At 40.7% G+C, this 17,543-nt stretch overlaps 1 protein-coding gene across 1 annotated transcript in view; it reads left to right on the top strand.

Moving 5' to 3' along the window:
- Nucleotides 1-16,963, top strand: part of LOC128442767 (kelch domain-containing protein 8B) — a 132,199-nt gene extending 115,236 nt beyond the window's left edge. The window contains exon 5 of the mRNA XM_053425343.1: nucleotides 8,492-16,963. Coding sequence (XP_053281318.1) covers nucleotides 8,492-8,688 — 197 coding nt within the window. The 3' untranslated portion in view covers nucleotides 8,689-16,963. The remainder of the gene's footprint in view (nucleotides 1-8,491) is intronic.
- Nucleotides 16,964-17,543: the final 580 nt, after the last annotated feature.

Here is a 17,543-nt window from a genome sequence, read left to right as displayed (position 1 = left end):
AACAGGCCGTGCTTTTCTCTCATAGGCCCTTTTTATTCTTGTTTCTAATACTGTGCTCCACATCACAAGGCCAAGCGATGTCACGACCTTATTACACAACTTTGTTTCGCTCGATTTCTAGTTTGCACTTCATTAGGTTTGTGTAAAATGTAAGAGGACGTCCAAAACATCAAAAACACTCGAGCACATGAAGGTTAAGTCAGTAAATCTCTTCCATTTTGACAGGCTTTGTATCTGCAGCTAATTAGTGATCCAGGCTGCCACTCAGTATTAAGTTGTTGTTGATAACAGAGTTTGCTAAAGTTTCCTTGGATAACACAGTGCTGTGCTTTTGAAACACTAAATATATGATTTACAATTAAAAACATTGTGGGTCAAGGTACATTACCATATTCATCCATATTCACAAAACATCTTTAAGCTAAAAGTAGCCTTGACCGACTTAGAAGAACCCTCGAGACTAAGTTATGTGTTACTCCTTAATAATATTTCCTGTCTTAGGGTAATTGACAAAGTATTTTGGGTCTAAAACTGGTTCATAAGTCTAGAGACAGTCCATTCACTAGACCTGTTCACCAACAGCTGTAGATAATGCACATTTTTGGTGAATCGTCATCATTAGTAACACTAAAACACAAAAACTCTTGGGTAAACACCACTCTTCACTTTGCGGACACCAGATCTTTTTGTTCTTGAAAATTTTGTCCGACATTTCCAGGGATGTGCATCCCAGCAGGCCAGGTGAGAGCAGCTGGTCAACAGGGCAGCTAACAAACGTTCTCCATCACGATCCCGCTGAGTCTCACCTCAGTGAACTCTGTGATAATTCATTGTTGGTTCTGATGTGTCCATGCCGTTTAGAACAGAAGATTTCATAATTTTTCGAGATAAATTATGCTCTAGCATTAAACCTAACCTTCATAGCTGCCATATTGCATTCTCTGAAGTTAAGTTTCATATTTTACTGTTAACATACAGTAAATTCTGTATAAATATCAAGGCTTCGTCAGTGGAGTTTTGGGTTCTGACCTTGTTTGTGTAGATATGACCATATTTAAAGAAATCGATAAACCAGAAAATCCAAAAGAACTTTATGATATGAGGCAAATTAGATGTGTTCTTACTAATTTGTAATTAGCCAACCAAGCATCCTATAGTATACACATAATGGTGGTGGCTGGTAGATGCTAGTATCTCTCTAAAATATATTTTGCATCAGAATTTGCAGGCGAGCAACTCAATTTTGGGACATTCAGATTTTTCATTTCTAGTTTGACCAACCTTTGGGCAGGAACACGTTTACCAAAATGCATCAGCTATCAGCTTTTGATATGGTCTTCTGTCATATGCAGATAGGTGTTATTAGAGATTAGGCAAAATGTCTTTTGGACCATAACCTTTTTAAGTGTTTGTCTTTTTAAGTGTTTGTATTTTGTGTTAAGAAACCGTCAAAAGAAACTAGTTATACTGTAAAAAGTGTACTGTGAAGAGAACATAAAGTCTTGGCCTGAAGCCCAGTTAATTTGTGATCAAACGATAACCGATGGGCTCTGAGATTTGTCCACTACTTTGTTTTGCTTCGCCTGATGTTATGTGATCAAGTCTCTGACATCCTCCTGTGTGAGGAGAAACTGAGCCCCACCTTCAGTCAAATACAAAAGAGACAGACGAGACGGACAGACGGATAAGAACATTTATGTAGAAATTAATTGCTTTCAAAATTCCAGTGAGCTACCTGTAACAACAACAAGGAGCATCAGAAATGGGTTCTCAACCCCTCTCCTGCACACAGGAGGGATTTTTCTGAGGCTTCTTCTGAGTTGAATTAATACATTACATTTCATTTAGCTGACGCTTTTATCCAAAGCGACTTACAATAAGTGCACTCAACATAAGGGAACAAACTCAGAACAACAAGAATCAAGAAAGTACAATTTCTTCAAAAAAGCAAAACTACATAGTGCTATAAGTAAGTGCCATTTAAGTGCTACTAAATAGCCTCCTGCAGCAGCACAGCTTCCCTGAGCTGTAGCTTGTCTGCGACTGTCCAGAGGTCGATCTTTGACTAAACATCCACAAGCATCTGCCAGCAGGAACTAAACACCCCATCTGCTCTAAACCCCTGATAGGTGCAGTGTGAGCGAGGAGGTCAAGAATTTGTGCTAAAAATAGGCCATGTAATGACACTGTTCACAGCACAGATCAAACACGGCCATGAGCTCGGCTACAGGATTGTTGTGCCTCCAGTTTATAATGAAGCGCCGGGCTCTTCTCTCGCTGCCTGATAGAAGCAACAGCAGGTCAGAAAGAGGTGAACAGAAATGAACACTTGTAAGCTTCAGGTTGGGCGGGGCTGAGCAACACTCGTGGAAACAGTCGAGGATGTAAGAGAAAGACACGGACTCTGAAAACCACTGATGCGTTTGGATTTACCCGATACTCGATGGCCTGTCTGACTATGATAGATGGGTCCATGGTCATGTGTTTTATGAGAGTGAGAAAATGAGAGCGGCTGCATGGAGGGGCTAAGTCAGGGGTCGGCACGTGGCGCCATAATCATTGGCACACAGGCGATTTCTTATTAAAGAAATGTTCTGAGGTTTTGCCGTCTCGCTTGACTGATGTTAACACCTCCCAGTCACTAGGTGCCAGTAATGCGCCATAGCTGGATGCCAATCGCCATTAAATAATAAGTAGAAGCCTCCCAGCCGGCGCTGCTCACATTTCCCCACATGAATTTCCGTGAAGTGTAGCCTTTCAGGTGGATTGGTGATGGCATGCCCGCTAGCTAAAAAAAACTTCTGAATATGAGTTTGGTTGGTGGGGTTAATGACAAACTTATAATTGTATCATAATGAGATAAACATGTTTCTATAAAGTGTTGTTCTATTGTTCTATATAAAGTCTATATTTATGGAATAAAATGGCATTTCTGTTGGAAATATTAATGTCGTTCAATAATAAAACTTAATATGACATATTATGATATGGCACACTAAGTAACAAGAAAATGTTTCATTGGCACTTATTGTCAAAAAGATTGCCGACCCTTGGGCTAAGTGAATCAACAGTGCAATACTACATTACATTATGAATGATTGGAAGGACAAATGAGACTGGGGCAGGCCTGCAGGCAGCCACAGTCAAGGTAATGGTTTGCCGAGTTTGGCTAATGTTAGCATGCTACCTTCCCTTAGTATCCACATGCCTGTGCTGAATTTGATTATGCATTAATTTCCCAAATCCTGCCAAATAATGCTCTGCTTACGAGATGTCATCTGACCCACCTTCCACATTTACGACATCCAGGCAAGAGCAGGGGGGGGGGGGTCTGTTGTCTGTTTAGCTCCCATTGGTGGGCTGCTCTGTAACAATTTAGATGACGTTAACTGGCATTGTGCATATGTAAAATATTTGGACAACTGACACCTTCAATATGAATACAAATTTAATAAATAGGCAAACATTGCTTAAGAGACCTCTAAAATAGCCCAAATAATAATCTATTTGAAAATAACTACAGTTCAGTAAATCATTCAAACTCAAACACAGACTTCAAATGTGAACAGTAAGCCCCAAAAAAACTGTTTCATTTTAGAAAAAGCATTGACTATTAGCGATAAACCAGGTACGATGAACACTAAATTCACTCTGAACCATAGACTGTGATGGTGCAGAGTATCTTCACAGAGCGTCCAGCACACAAAGAATAAAAAGGTGACAACATATTGTAACAGTTTGCAGTGATGGTTCTAGACAAATTTAACAGTAGCCCTCAATAAATAAAAAACGCACCAAAAAACCCCAACATATAATACTTTGATTTCTATTTATTACAGTTACAATTTTATTTGTTACATATATAAAACAAAATAAAACATATTCCTGTTATACTCCGCTCACAAGAAACAGTTCTCACTGGGATCATGATTTCTATTTTGCAGAGTCTGAAGAGCTCAAAACAAATGTCTTCTTATGGCTCATTGAAGAGTACCAACGCTACAGTACCAGAGGGTCTCTGCATCCCGGTCTGTATTTTCCTTCTAAGATTCGGGTGAACTGAAATAGTTCATGCCTCAAGTTCAATCGATCAAATGAAAACAGAGCTGTCTCTTTCAGAAATACATGACTATTAGGGTTTAGAGCACTGGTGCTATTCATTATGTCACAGTTTGTATTTGAAAAACCGTCTCTCAAGCTCATTTAGCATTTGATCATTACATTACACATCATTTAGCGGACACTTTTATCTAAAGCGACTTACAAGCAGTGCATTTAACCAGAACAGCAAGAATCTTGTTAATTCATTAGCATACCAAAGCCAAAACTATAAATGCTACATGTAAGCGCAATATCTAAGTGCAACTAAACTAAATAATATTGTTTGGTATTTATAATTTTTTATATAAACACCAAAGTTGACAACTGTTATGAGACATCAACTTTTTTCCGGGTGTATTCGGAAGAGATGTGTCTTGAGTCTAGGGCGGAAGATTTTAAGACTTTCTTCTCTCCTGATGTCAATGGTGTTTAGCTCGAAGTGAAGAAGCAGCAAGCTGATTGGCCGTTGCAGAGCGGAGTGGACAGGCTGAGGTGTAACGTTTGACCATGTCCTGGATGTAAACTGGGCTTGATCCATTCACATCATGCTACACAAGTACTAGTGACTTAAAGCGGATGCGGGCAGCCACTGGTAACCAGTGAAGGGAACAGAGGAGCGCTGTTGTGTGAGTGAACTTAGGTTAAAGACCAGTCGAGCTGCTGCAGCTGCTGCTGATCAATGACGTGCTAGAGAAATGCTGTACGAAACCTTGAGTCTCTTTGACGATGGATCATGAACTTAAATGATTCCTCTCTTGTCAGAATAAGGCTCACAGTTGTGGTTTCAATGTAAATGTCTTCCCAGTCGTTGCATTGATCACAATACATTTTGGCACAAGAGATTCATGGACACATCAGAATGTATTTAAATTACTTTGATGATCCTCTGACTCTTTCATCTATGGTGAATATCCAAAGATGGCAAAGGGTAGAATAGTTTACTGTGCCATGAATGACAATAATTTTATAATCCATCCAATCAGATCTCAGTGCAAAGCCACAGTTCATTTGAAGTTCACCTCACTCTAATGAGGTGCACTCACCTCCAGCTGTGTGTGCACAGCTTAGTCCTTAGTTTAGTCCTTGTTGCCATCACCTCTCCATCAACACATCTGAATGTATTCTTTTTGTTTTTGAGTTAATTTGTATTTTCCATGTAAACTTTGATGTAAATTAACAAAATTGTAATGGATGTCTTTTTTTGCTGCAACAGCGCCCACAAATTGGTGTTTTCATGAAATTCTGAAGCAAATGAAGCAAGCTTGATGGAGTCTTATTATATGTTAGTCACAATACATTAAAAACACATCTTTATAGTCATATATAGTTTATGTGGAAATAGTCTGGTGCTCTAGATTTTACTTTCGGTAATGTCTGTTCCTCGCTTTACTACTACAACTAAGCAGCTTTCTATAGATAGTAGTATAGTATAGTCATAAATATGTCTATATAGTCATAAATAGTCTATGTGGAGATAGTCTGGTCCTCTACATTTCAGTTTCCTCAGGTCTGTATACTACAACTACTACTTCAAAGTTGTACCATCTCTATAGATAGCAGTATAGCATAGTGTAGTATAGAATAGTATAGTGTATATAAAGTTGTAAATCAAACTGCAGGCGAGGATAGCAAGCTTCAAACAGACATGGCGAATTATCTTGTTTGGTCCTTGCACTGTGATTACATCCGCATTCCTCATCAATACGTTTTAATTTTAAAACACATCCCTGGTCCACATTACTCCTTGAGTATTTGATCCTGGAGATTTATTAACTGCTGCTGGTCCTGTTTCAGTTTGTAAACTCTGAGGATGATTTCTAGTCTAGATGTGCAGAAACAATAGGACGCAGATGCCCAGGTAAGCTTCTTGACAGGGTCCTATAAGTCATGAACTCTCCTTCTGTTCCGATCACATGACTGTTTTCCAGAAGACAAGAAGAAAAACTGCCTCACCCTCGACTACCAGTGGTGAATTCAACATAGATAATTGAAGCAATTACTGACGACCTTGTTCTCTTTTCTCGCTACGTTAAACAAATCCCCAGTGTACATGAATATCATGCAATATCTGTTTTCAGATTATTTCCTATTAGAAGCTTAAATACTCTGAATTCTTTTCATTTAAAGATGCCTTTTATAAGGAAACTGATTAGTGTTGATGAATTTCTTTGTACCAAATTCACGTGTGCTTGAAGTTGGACAATGAGAAGAGGAGAGAAATGAAAGCTCTCTCAGTAGGAGGTGAAGAACAAGAGAACTGGTGAAACAAAGAACAGTGCAACAGAGGGAGCGAGTTGGAGAGGTGACAGGAGCGGGAGCCAGGAAGACAATTTAACATGAGAGACATCAAAGAGGAAAAAGTGAAGACAAAAGGAGAGGTGGAGTTGAATAGAGAAGGGTTAAGGAGAAAGAAGAGCTCAGGTGAAAGGAGATGCAAAGGTTTAAGTCGAATAAAGTAGAAAGAAAAATGTGATAAGAAAACAAGAGGAAAAAAACTATGAAGAAGAAAGCTGAGGCCAGAAAATTTACTTAATGACGCCAAAGAATAAATAATGTGAGGAGATAATGGATGGAATTAAAGAGGAAGAATGGAGGTCAAAAGACGAGAGGTAGCAGAACAGCGGAAGAGAGGAGGGACCCGTGAATTGATATGACGTGGGCTGAGAACTAAAGCAATGGCACTAAAGCAATGACACTTGTCATTTTGTTGAAAGGACAAGTGTCAGTGAAGTCGGACTTTTCAAAGCAATCTGGGGCTGCTCAGGCCTCGGCTCCTCGTGTTTTATGAAGACACACATATCTATCCACTTTCATGACTACAAACACACACACACACACTCACTCACTCACCAGTCCGTATCATTTGGGGACTTGCTGTGATGTAGGTCTCCATGGAAACGGCAACAATTTAGTGCTGGCGTGTATAATGTCAGAGCGGATAGCACCTGAGGTGGAGAAGAGGAGCTGAGGGGGAGGGGAAGAGAGACAGAGGAAGAAGAAGGAAGATCAGAGCAGAGCTGAGGAACAAGTTGAATCCTTGGTGACACCCAACATGTGGTCGATATATTAAAGCTTCTTTCCTGAATACGCTCTTTGGATGTTTAGGTCTTGGTCAGTTTCTTTCTCTCCTGTTGGTGTCATTCTGTGGAGTTTGTGGAGCAGCTACTAAAACACAGTAATGTAGACAACATGAAATGAATAAAAACATTGAGCATCGTGGCTCATGCAGGTGCCCGGTTTTTGACCTTTAAGAAAAATGTGTGAAATAAAGAAAAGAGATATTCGGTTCAGCTGCAGTGACCATCGTGGGTACAACAAAGTTACAGGAGTGCTATGATCAATCTCAGCAGTGCCCTAAGGCCTTCCAGGATTTGAAGGCTACAGGACTATGATGCTGTCCAGCTGCACAGAGGGGCTCGACAGTATGGCTCAGGGGTTAGAGCGGTCGTCCTCTAACTAGATGGTCGGCGGTTTCAATCCCAGCTTCCCCATTTCAAATGCCAAAGTGTCCTTGTGCAAGATTCTGAACCCCTTATCTGCACGTTCTCATAGAGAAAGTGCTGCACTGTATTAGTGTAAAGCACTTTGAGTCATCAAGACTAGAAAAGCTATATAAGTACAGACCTACCTTCTATATAAGTACAGACCTATAGAAGGTAGTGTTTCCCTTCACTGTCAAACAACTGACTTCAAACTGAACTGTTGTGTAGATAAGCTTTAAACCAGTGTGTACTGGATAACATTTTCAATTGCAGTTCTGTCAGACAACTCACGTTTGATCATGTAATATATTTATTACAACAGATTTAGTGTTTGGCGTCTAGGCTCCAACTTAATCACTCCCCCATATGATTACACAGGAATGATGGGAGTGATGAGCAAATACTTGTAACCCCCGTTGGAGCCTACAGGTGGATGCTGGGCCTACAGGTGGATGCTGGGGTGGTGATTAATAAACCCCATATTTATTTGTAAACCTGCTGCTGTTACCTACAGTTTACCACCTACGGTGCACTAACAAAAACCTATAGATATAAAAAGATCATTGTAGTGTGTTTATGGCAGCAGGGGGAGTTGAGTCATGAGAATCCTTCATCACTGTAGGAGGTGTTACCTTGATTTCTTTGCATTTGGGCGTGTTTACATGTATATTAGTGCACTGTGTATGTGTGTGTGACTGACTTAATAAGTTGTCTCTACTCCTGAAGCTACGCCTACATATTTGTGTAGAGGACTAGTTGCTGGTGGGAGGTGTGATGAGTACATGTTATCCACATTTGTGTGATATAAATTTGAAGATCTGTATCTGTTTGTTTACAGTTGTTGTCAATGTGAACTGGCTAATCCTGATTAGCATTGTCATCCTAACATTTAACTTTCCATTTTGCAGGTAATGAGCCTACACCGTTGGGCACAGTGGAGAGCTACAACCCGGTGAAGCGGCGCTGGGAGTATGTGGCGCCCATGCCCACTGCACGCTCCTCCTCTGCACTCCTGCAGACAACCAGCATGCTCTTTGTCATTGGTGGCGTCGCACAGGGACCCAGTAATGCCGTGGAAGCCCTCTGCTTACAGGAAACAGTGTGACACATGCACACACTCAAACACACAAAGGAAATAATGCAAAACAGCATTGATATTGTAGTCATGTACGTGCAGAAACACAGGAATTGGATCCACAGATCACACTTTGAGATACTTTTCTATCTTAATGTCCCACTCATGGATTCGTCTTGTTATGGACTGGGATATACTTGTCACCTTCAGCGAGCATTTCTTAAATGGGATCTGCAGAGACCGTTTGTGACAGAGATGGATGAATACAGGCTTAAGACCAGTCATTCTGACTGCTGGGACTGGCAAGAACAGAAAAGGGACGGATCTTCTACTCGGGGGAAATGAGCAACACATGAGCAAAAAAAACAACACACACACGCTGTGTGTGAAGAAACAACATGCCTTTGAACTGTTGAGCATTTTTCAGAATAAAAGCAGGGTACTTTGCTGGATAATAAAGGAACATAGGGCCATATCTGTATTTCCTCTTCGCAGCAGCGTCGCTCTCACCGGCTGCTGCAACAGCAAGCTTCAACACTTTTCTACGACCAGTGACGTTCTGGGAATGTGAATATCTGTTTTAGTTCTTCTCCTTTGGTTGCATTGTTGTATACATTACCTGTGACATTTAGAACTGCTAGCCACGTTACCACGGTGTCAACAAGAGTGGCCCTTGATAAGCGTTCACTCCGCAGGCGGCTCAAATTAGGAACGACCAGTGACCACAGTCACTGTGTTTCCTTAATGTGTAGTTGGTGAAGAATTGACTGTGGCTGAACTTGTCGGCATCTTGCTTTGCTACCCATAAACCCGCCTCTGCTACGACATGAGCACAGCAGCAGCAGATCAGCAAACTCCAATGTTTCCTCACACTGCAGAATGGAGATTTAGGAGCTCATGGAGGGAATGCAAACAGCACCTGCTGCACTGAAGCATCCTGAAAGATAAATAATAATCTAAACATCAGCCACCTGACATTATATTCCCCTGGAGCTTTATGATTGATGGCAGAACAATGGCTATTTTAGCTCAAACTCAGCAGCCAGATGATGGATGAAAAATGGAAGTGCATTTGATGATAACTCTGCAACGTTTTGGAGCAATGAAGGCACTTGTGCATAGTTGGAGCATCCTGAGATCCAGCTAACGATTCCTTTGTCAGATACTTGTCCATAACTGGTTCTAGGCTTCATCATTTGTTCAATTACCACACAAAATCGTACAGAACAGATTCGTGTTTTATTGTTATGATCTCCGTTACGTTGATTCAGTCTTTCCGTTTGGGATTCCGATGGGCTTTCCGTAAACGAGTTGTGAATGCACAAAAAACGAATTGAGGTCAGATAAGTCAGACCTCATTCAGAGGTGGTCTGTGATTCACACGGCCACATAATCTCAGCAGTTTGAATGTTAATGTGTGTGGGGCATATTGAAGGAGCATTGATTCTCTAAAGACGTGTGTGTAAGAGTCGGGGATAAACAATGATGGAGGGAGCTGCTGTGACAGATTGAGTGACCTGTAGACAGCGGACCAGGCCACACAGGAAACAAAAAGGATGGGCTGCTGCAGTGTTCGCTTTTGGCTGGTAGCATGTAGCCTCTTTTGAGCTGTGTCTCAATTCAGCTGCCACATCCTGCAAAGGAGCCGGTCTACACAGCCAGAACTAAACGATACAGTCCGGTCTTCCTAGTGCATTAACAGCTCATCAAGCTGCTACGACCATCGCCTAGCAACGAAGCTATGGACGAAAATGTTCTTTGGTTGATAAACATGTTTTTTTGGCTGTTTGGTTGAATACTTACATTTAAGAATACATTGTCCCGACGTTTTGCGACGCTTTTTGCTGCCATTTCCTCTTTGAAAAACAGTTGAACTGAATCAGGGCCTCTGTTGCTCGTGGGCTGGAAGGACACATTTGTCGGCTGCATTTGGAGGAGACCTCTTATCGGGACTGTCTTGCGCTGCTGTGACACAATCGATCTACGAATGCAGCCGACTAAGAACGTGGCCCCTAAATTGAGACACAGCTTTGGTCTGTTCTGCTGTGAACTGTTCCTGCCATATAGGAAGCATTTCTACCAGTCATCTGCTTCTCCATTCAGATTTGAGGTACTGGAACAATCAGTCATTACAGCTGAAGCAGATGCACTAGGTGGAACTGTCACAGTGGAATTAGCATTAGTCTGAGATTGATGTGTCACCTAATGCCCCTATGCGATGGTGATATTTGATGGTAAGTTTATTTAATGATAAAGTGATTGAACACAAGTGTACTACAGAATGATAAATTGATGTGAGAGCCACAGTAAGGTAGATAATTTAATCATCTAACATAGATAATTAAAGAGAGGTCAGATCACGCGATATGATTGGCCGGTCCCAGGATAATACTGACTACACATCTCCATCTTTTAATTTAAAAGAGTAGGGGAGGATAAAAAGACTGTAGAGTTAATGATACAAAATAAGCATTGTTTATTTCATAGGAAAGCATGCACACACGCACTCAAACACACACACACACTAACACACAAATCCTTTTCCCTGTCTTGCCCCACCTTTTGTGCTTCTTTTGGTCTGCATCCTGGCACAACTTGTTAGCAGAGTCAGATAAGAGCTCGGATGAGATGCCAGCTGACAGTTGGTTATTTCTGGGGCTGCATTGTGTGCACCTAATTTAGTTTGTTTGGTGGAAGCCTCACAGCCTTCACACACAAACACAGACACATATACACTTGCGCACTACAGTCCGTATGCTTAGTCAAGCACTGACTTTCAACCCTAAACACTCCTAGTCACTCAGATACTGCACGCTCGCCTGACACGGACACATAATGCATTCTCTAGCCCCTAACTTTAATCATCACAGCAAAATGACTCTGATCCGATTCAAACCCTATAATCAAGCCGTAAGCCTCAAACAGGCCAAAATATCCTGATTCCATAAGGTCTGGTCTCAAAATGATCCCTACAAAGATTTAAGAACACACACACACACACACACACACACACATACACACAGTTCTATTGGCACCAACCTCAAAAGCTTGGAGAGAATACACAGATTACTTTGTTGCTAAGTAGCTCTGCTGGAAGGGGTCTGTGACCGTCCTTACAACACTGATTAACCGACTTGATGCAGCTTCAATTTGTGTGAGTGCGAGTTTGTGTGCGTGTGTGTGTGTGTGTGTACTCTTGCATGTGTGCTTTTGTCATGGATGAATTTGGAGAAGGAAATACTGGCAACAAACTATTTCTATTGTCATATAACTTGCTCAAATACACCAAAAAGATGGAAAATATTGAAATTCAAAAAGCAATAATTGGCCTTGTTTACACTTTTCTGTTTTGCACTATTCACCACCATCTCTTTAAGAAACTATTTGGCCCTTTAACTTCTAAATTTCTTGCTTTGTGTCATCAGAGCTTTTATACTTCTCTCTTTTTATCTCAGTTTCTGGTATCCACCTGTTCACTTGTAAAATGTGGTACTAGCTTGCTAAATGTTTGACCATGCAACTGTAAACAGTGGTGACCCAACAACCAAAACAATGAGCTACATGAGGCTTATAGGCTGCAGCTGGAGATTTTGTTGTCTTTAACAACATTCATATGACACATATAGTCCTTTAATGTCATGTCCATTTAAAAAATTGCCATAAGTGCAATGTCACTACATCCATCGTGTCCCAGTTGTGTACTTCTGACTGTATGTGGCTGTGTATGAGTGCAATACTCATTCTCGTGGGAAGTCGCGAGTTTGTGTGTTTTTGCAAATTTCTGAAACAGAGACTAGCTCGCCGTTTGATAGAGTGTGTTTTCCCGAATCAGCTGTTTCGGACACACTGCAGTCCCGAAGGAATTCTGGGACTTTTCCAGTGCTATAGCTCTCTGTTTTTTAGTTGTATTGAAAAAAATGAAACTTTCACCGAGACTCCCCCGCTGACCCTTTACAGTGTCAGATTGTTTTACAGTGAAGACGCATCTGGAATGTGTTTTCCTGGCTCCTCAAAGACGAACGTGTCGAGCTGTTTACTCACCGGAGAGAAATTCTTCTGCTGCTGCTGACGGCAGGTGGAGATACACAGAACAGAAGAGCAGGATGCTTCAGTGCAGCTAGCAGCTAATTTCATGCTGTAATTTGTTATCAGGCCCTGAGCAGATGATGCACATGCATTTGTAAAAAATTTCTTACAGGACGGGTTGAAATCCTACATGTATGGTGCTCCTGCTTCCTATGACAAGAGTATTCATTTCGTTTTATGGGTTTCTGGGTGAGAATTGAACGATCTATTTAATCTGAGGCACAGGTCAATGCAATAAGAGCCCTACAATTATTCCACAGGTTTTTAATAAAGCAATGTTGAAAAATGGAAACAAATGCACAAGCATTACACCTTCATTTCAGGCACGTTTCATCATCTGGAGCAAACAAACTTTCTTTCATTGCCCCCAAAAAGTTGCCTTGTGTATAGTTACCTCTCAAAACATCTGTTGACACAGTATATGCTCTACCCTCTTGTCCAAGAAACATTCAGGGCCCTGTTTCAGTATAGGCTCCCTGCTTGATTCACAAAAACAAGGTCCACAGACTCAGGTTCTGACAAAACAAGGGGGGTGCATTCAGCACGGTGCAATGCCGGGGGTGGCAGAAGCTGACTTTACACAGTTTTCACTTTCGTGCGCGCTTTGTAGAATTGTGTCTTTTTTTTCTGACAATGAAAAGGCTCTCTGTTTTTTTTCTCTTCTTTCTTTTTAATATTTTTTCGCAGGAAAAAATCGACACAGTTTCCTGGGCAACGAGGAACAGTGTCAAAACCTGCTGGTAGCATACATGTGTTCCTCTTACACTCACATACCCACATGATCTGGTTGTGTTTTGTTTCATGTTTGGGCCTGAAAAGACAAATCAAGATGGATATAATGGTGTTTTTTTGTTGTTAATTGTTCATTGTTGTTCATATTTTTCCCTCCAGATGTTTGTGCTGTGGATTGAGGTTGTGAGGTGACAGATGTGTCGTGGTGTTGTGCAGATCAGATCAGGTTCCTCAAAGTGGTTGTCACTAGTTGTGTGTTCTTGCGAAGCTTTGCTGAAATATTATTTTTCGATAGGAATATATACATAGATCTGTTTATTTTTACCATGTTGGTCTTGTACAGTACGTAATCATGCTAGCTGACGTACGGTTCTTAAGGAGAAATGTCTACAAAAGAATGAAAGGAAGGTGAACAAATATATATTTGCCACCAACATATTTCATAAGCATTTGAGTATATCAGTGGATTTTTTATTTTCTGGGTTTAATAGGTTTAATTAAAAAAATACATATGAGGGAGCTTTCAACTGAAATGCTTGAAACAGCCGCTAACTCCAAATCCCCGGCAGCTGGAGAACCACTGGTCTTCAAAGCTGTCCATCATTTTCAGAGCTGAGTATTAAACTAGTTTGTACAGACATGTCTCTGCTTCTGATCTCTCTGGGTGAACTCTGCTGCCTCCCCTGCAGTGACTGACTTGGTAAAACCTCCGTGGTCTCAGTGGATCAGTATTTCCGTGTGCTCTGTACTGTATGTGCAAATGTAATTTTGGGAGGTTTACTGAACCGAATCTAATGTTCTGAAGGTGTAAAGAAGGAAACGTTAAACAAAGAGAGAGTATTGACTACTGTGTGTGGGGAGGTGCGGGTCAACGTGTGTGAAATTCTAAATAAGTTAAATATATACTTATTTATGTTATAAAACTTTTCACTTTGTATTGTATCCCTGTAATGACTGTGAAAACATAAAGTGGTTTAACTTCTGCCACTTCAAACAGCACACTCAACAGTATATCAAGCCCTTGCAACACTGACTTCATGCCTCATCTTACCACAAATAATGAAAAGATATATATATATATATATATATATATATATATATATATATCTAACTATGAAAAATCTTAATTAATAAATATAACTTAAATATTATTACTTTATACCTTGAAGCTGTTTTCAGACATGAGCAACACAGCAGGAGATTCTCCAGGCACAAAATTACAGGAATCTTTATTCAGGTGAGGAGTGGCCCAGCCGATAGAGGCAGGACGTAGCGATTCAATGCCCCTGCGCAGATCTCATGTTTTTTGTTTACAGTAACTTGGCTGTTATCACCAAAAGCTGTCTTGGCATTGTGTCTTACATCTGTGGCTCCTCTTTTTTATCCTGAGATATTTCTATTAATTATACATGTATCGTGCCCTCTAGTTCGCAGACCTCCTGTTTTCTCACATAGGTTCCCTCAGACATTATCAAAAGTTTGGCTGGAAAAAATCTGGATAATGTCCAGAGCCTCTCAATCTGACTATTGCGTTCACACTAACAGCCACTCCAGGGAATGTCAGGAGATTATCTGGAATTCAGTGCATATCTAAAAGCACTTCATTGTCATGTCTATTACAATTAGACCATATTAACTGATGCAAACAAAATTCAGTTTCACTTAAATCCAGACGACATTTTTAAATGCTGCACCGCAACATAGTTAGAAAGCTATTTTTAATGTTTAAAGGTCCAAGAGATCTAATTTAAACACGATGAGCAACTAATCCAGTGACGACAGTTGGCGGCGTCCTCTGTGGATTAGTATCGTGCCCCCAGACTGAGAGTGACGTCATCAGGGTCGCTTTAGCTGAAAAAGAATAGTTTATATCAGAAGTCCTGTGTTTCGAACTGGGGGCATGGACTACTATCAAGCAAGGTGGATCTAAAGAAAAACAACGCTGAGGGGTGTTAACTCAACCAATTTTAGGGGATTAAAAATTAGGAGAGACACTTTTTAAAATTTGTGTCTTGCGAGAGCCCTAATTCTGTAGAAAATCTGAAAACAAAAATCCACTCACTTGCATTAAACTGAAATGTGAATAAACATCAAATAAACAATTTCGGAAATTTTGTTTCTAAAATATACATTTGCAGTCACACTTTCTGTGATACTTCAGTGTACAGTCAATTCTTTATATATAATTACTTTTTCCTTACAGTTGGGACAGAGAATTGAGAAACAGTGTGGACAGCATGTGGGACAAGCGGTTGATATAAAGACTGAGAACACTCTCATGTCTCTATATGGAGCTAGAACCTCACTCAATATGTGCTGTTACTATTTTTTGACCTTTTGTCTGTTTATCCACCCGATACTTCGGCACTGTGTTTTAGCTGTTGCCTGGCAACCCCAATGTTACACAGGGCTCCAGGAAGTCACTGCAGCTGCCTGATGTTTGCTGAGAAATAATGAATTCCCCCATCAAAGCCACAAGTTAGCAGTTTCCCCCTGTCCAGCCATGAGAGCGTGTAAATCAAAGCACATCTCCCAGAAGGTCAAATTATCCCATTAATCAACTCAGATTTTAGGGGTCATAGTGGACTGCTCTATAACATAAATTATTATACGCAAAAGTCAAGGCAAACTAGAAACAATGGAACGAGCTTCAATACATTTTTGTTCAGCAACACTTTTGTGCTGTTGAAGGAGCTGATGTGAGGATCCCACTCTGTGCCACAGATGTACAAAGTTATTATAACCTAATTTATGCTTCTTGATAATCCCTCTAGAAACAAACAAGATTAGACTGCTGCGGCGAGGGTTCCTTTTGATCCTCACACAGACAGAGGGAAACAAGAGGGGATATGCTGCTCTGACTTTTGATATTATGATCTATATCATAATGATAATAGTTATCATGGTAATACAAATGGTTGGTGGTTATTGTTGTCAAGGTAATAGATTCATGACCCTGCAGTGATTTGTTAACGTGTTGGATGGAAGACGGAGACTAGTCCAATGTGTTGAAGAATCCAGGAGACTGGGTTAGATTAGTAGGATGTTGTAATGTCCACATGGAAAGGCTGACTCCCCTCACTGAAGCCTGCCAGTCCACTGGGACACCTTCACAATCATAACAAAGGTTAATGTTGGTTTAAAAGTTTCCGGTCAGAGTCGGTTCCATTAACAGGCAAATCTCTTGGTTAACAACGTCCTGACGAGAGATGACATAGAGCTTCTTTTTTATTCTTTTTAATAAAAATATCTAGAGAATAAAAAAGAGTGAGTCTTCATAGAAGATCCACATCAGCTCTCTTGATTTAGCAGATGTAGGTCAAATTGCTGACAGCGTTGTGCCTGTAGTGTGGTTGGCAGGCTTTGGTTCTCAGACCGAGTGGTGGCTGTGACTCCAGTGCAGTAGTTCAGTGCCTATACTAAATGTGAGGTAGTGCCTCGACTATGAATCCTGTTCAATAATAAACTATTTTGACTTGCTGTCTGATTCCATATGTCCCGTGTACCTTTTTTTTTTCTCTCCCCCTCTTTCTGACTGCGGCACCTGCTCCTGGGGAATTCGCGGAGGAAGAAAAAAGAGCAGAGATAACAACAGGAAAGAGCTCATACCAGGATCTGTTTCCATTTGAATATTTCCATGTGCCCGTCTCGGAAGAAGTGTATCAGGAGCTGTCATAAGAACAATGTCACCTGATCCATTATAGATGAAGCTGACATCAAAACCCACTTCAATCGCAGCACATGGATGGAGCCCTTCTATAAAGAGAGAAAATCTCACAATGAGCACTTCTTTTCTCACTGTGGTAATAACTGGATTTATGACTCCATGGTCAGCTGCTTGTCCAGATGAATCTCCTTTCTTCTTGATGCTCTCCAACGAACCTGTCTGTGACACTTCATAGCCGTCATACTGAATAGGAAACAGTCATTATTGCTACATGCTGTGATTGAGATACTGTTCTCTCTGTTGCTTTACAGCATCTTTAAGCTACATCCACATTTTTGACTGCAGCTAGATTTTTAAGCTTGAAAGCACAGACTTCAGAGAAAAACTTTTAGTCTGAATA

Source organism: Pleuronectes platessa, chromosome 6 (genome assembly GCF_947347685.1).
Source record: "Pleuronectes platessa chromosome 6, fPlePla1.1, whole genome shotgun sequence".
Taxonomy (NCBI): Eukaryota; Metazoa; Chordata; class Actinopteri; order Pleuronectiformes; family Pleuronectidae; genus Pleuronectes; species Pleuronectes platessa.
Note: the sequence above shows the minus strand (reverse complement) of the source record. Positions and strands in the feature narration are given on the sequence as shown.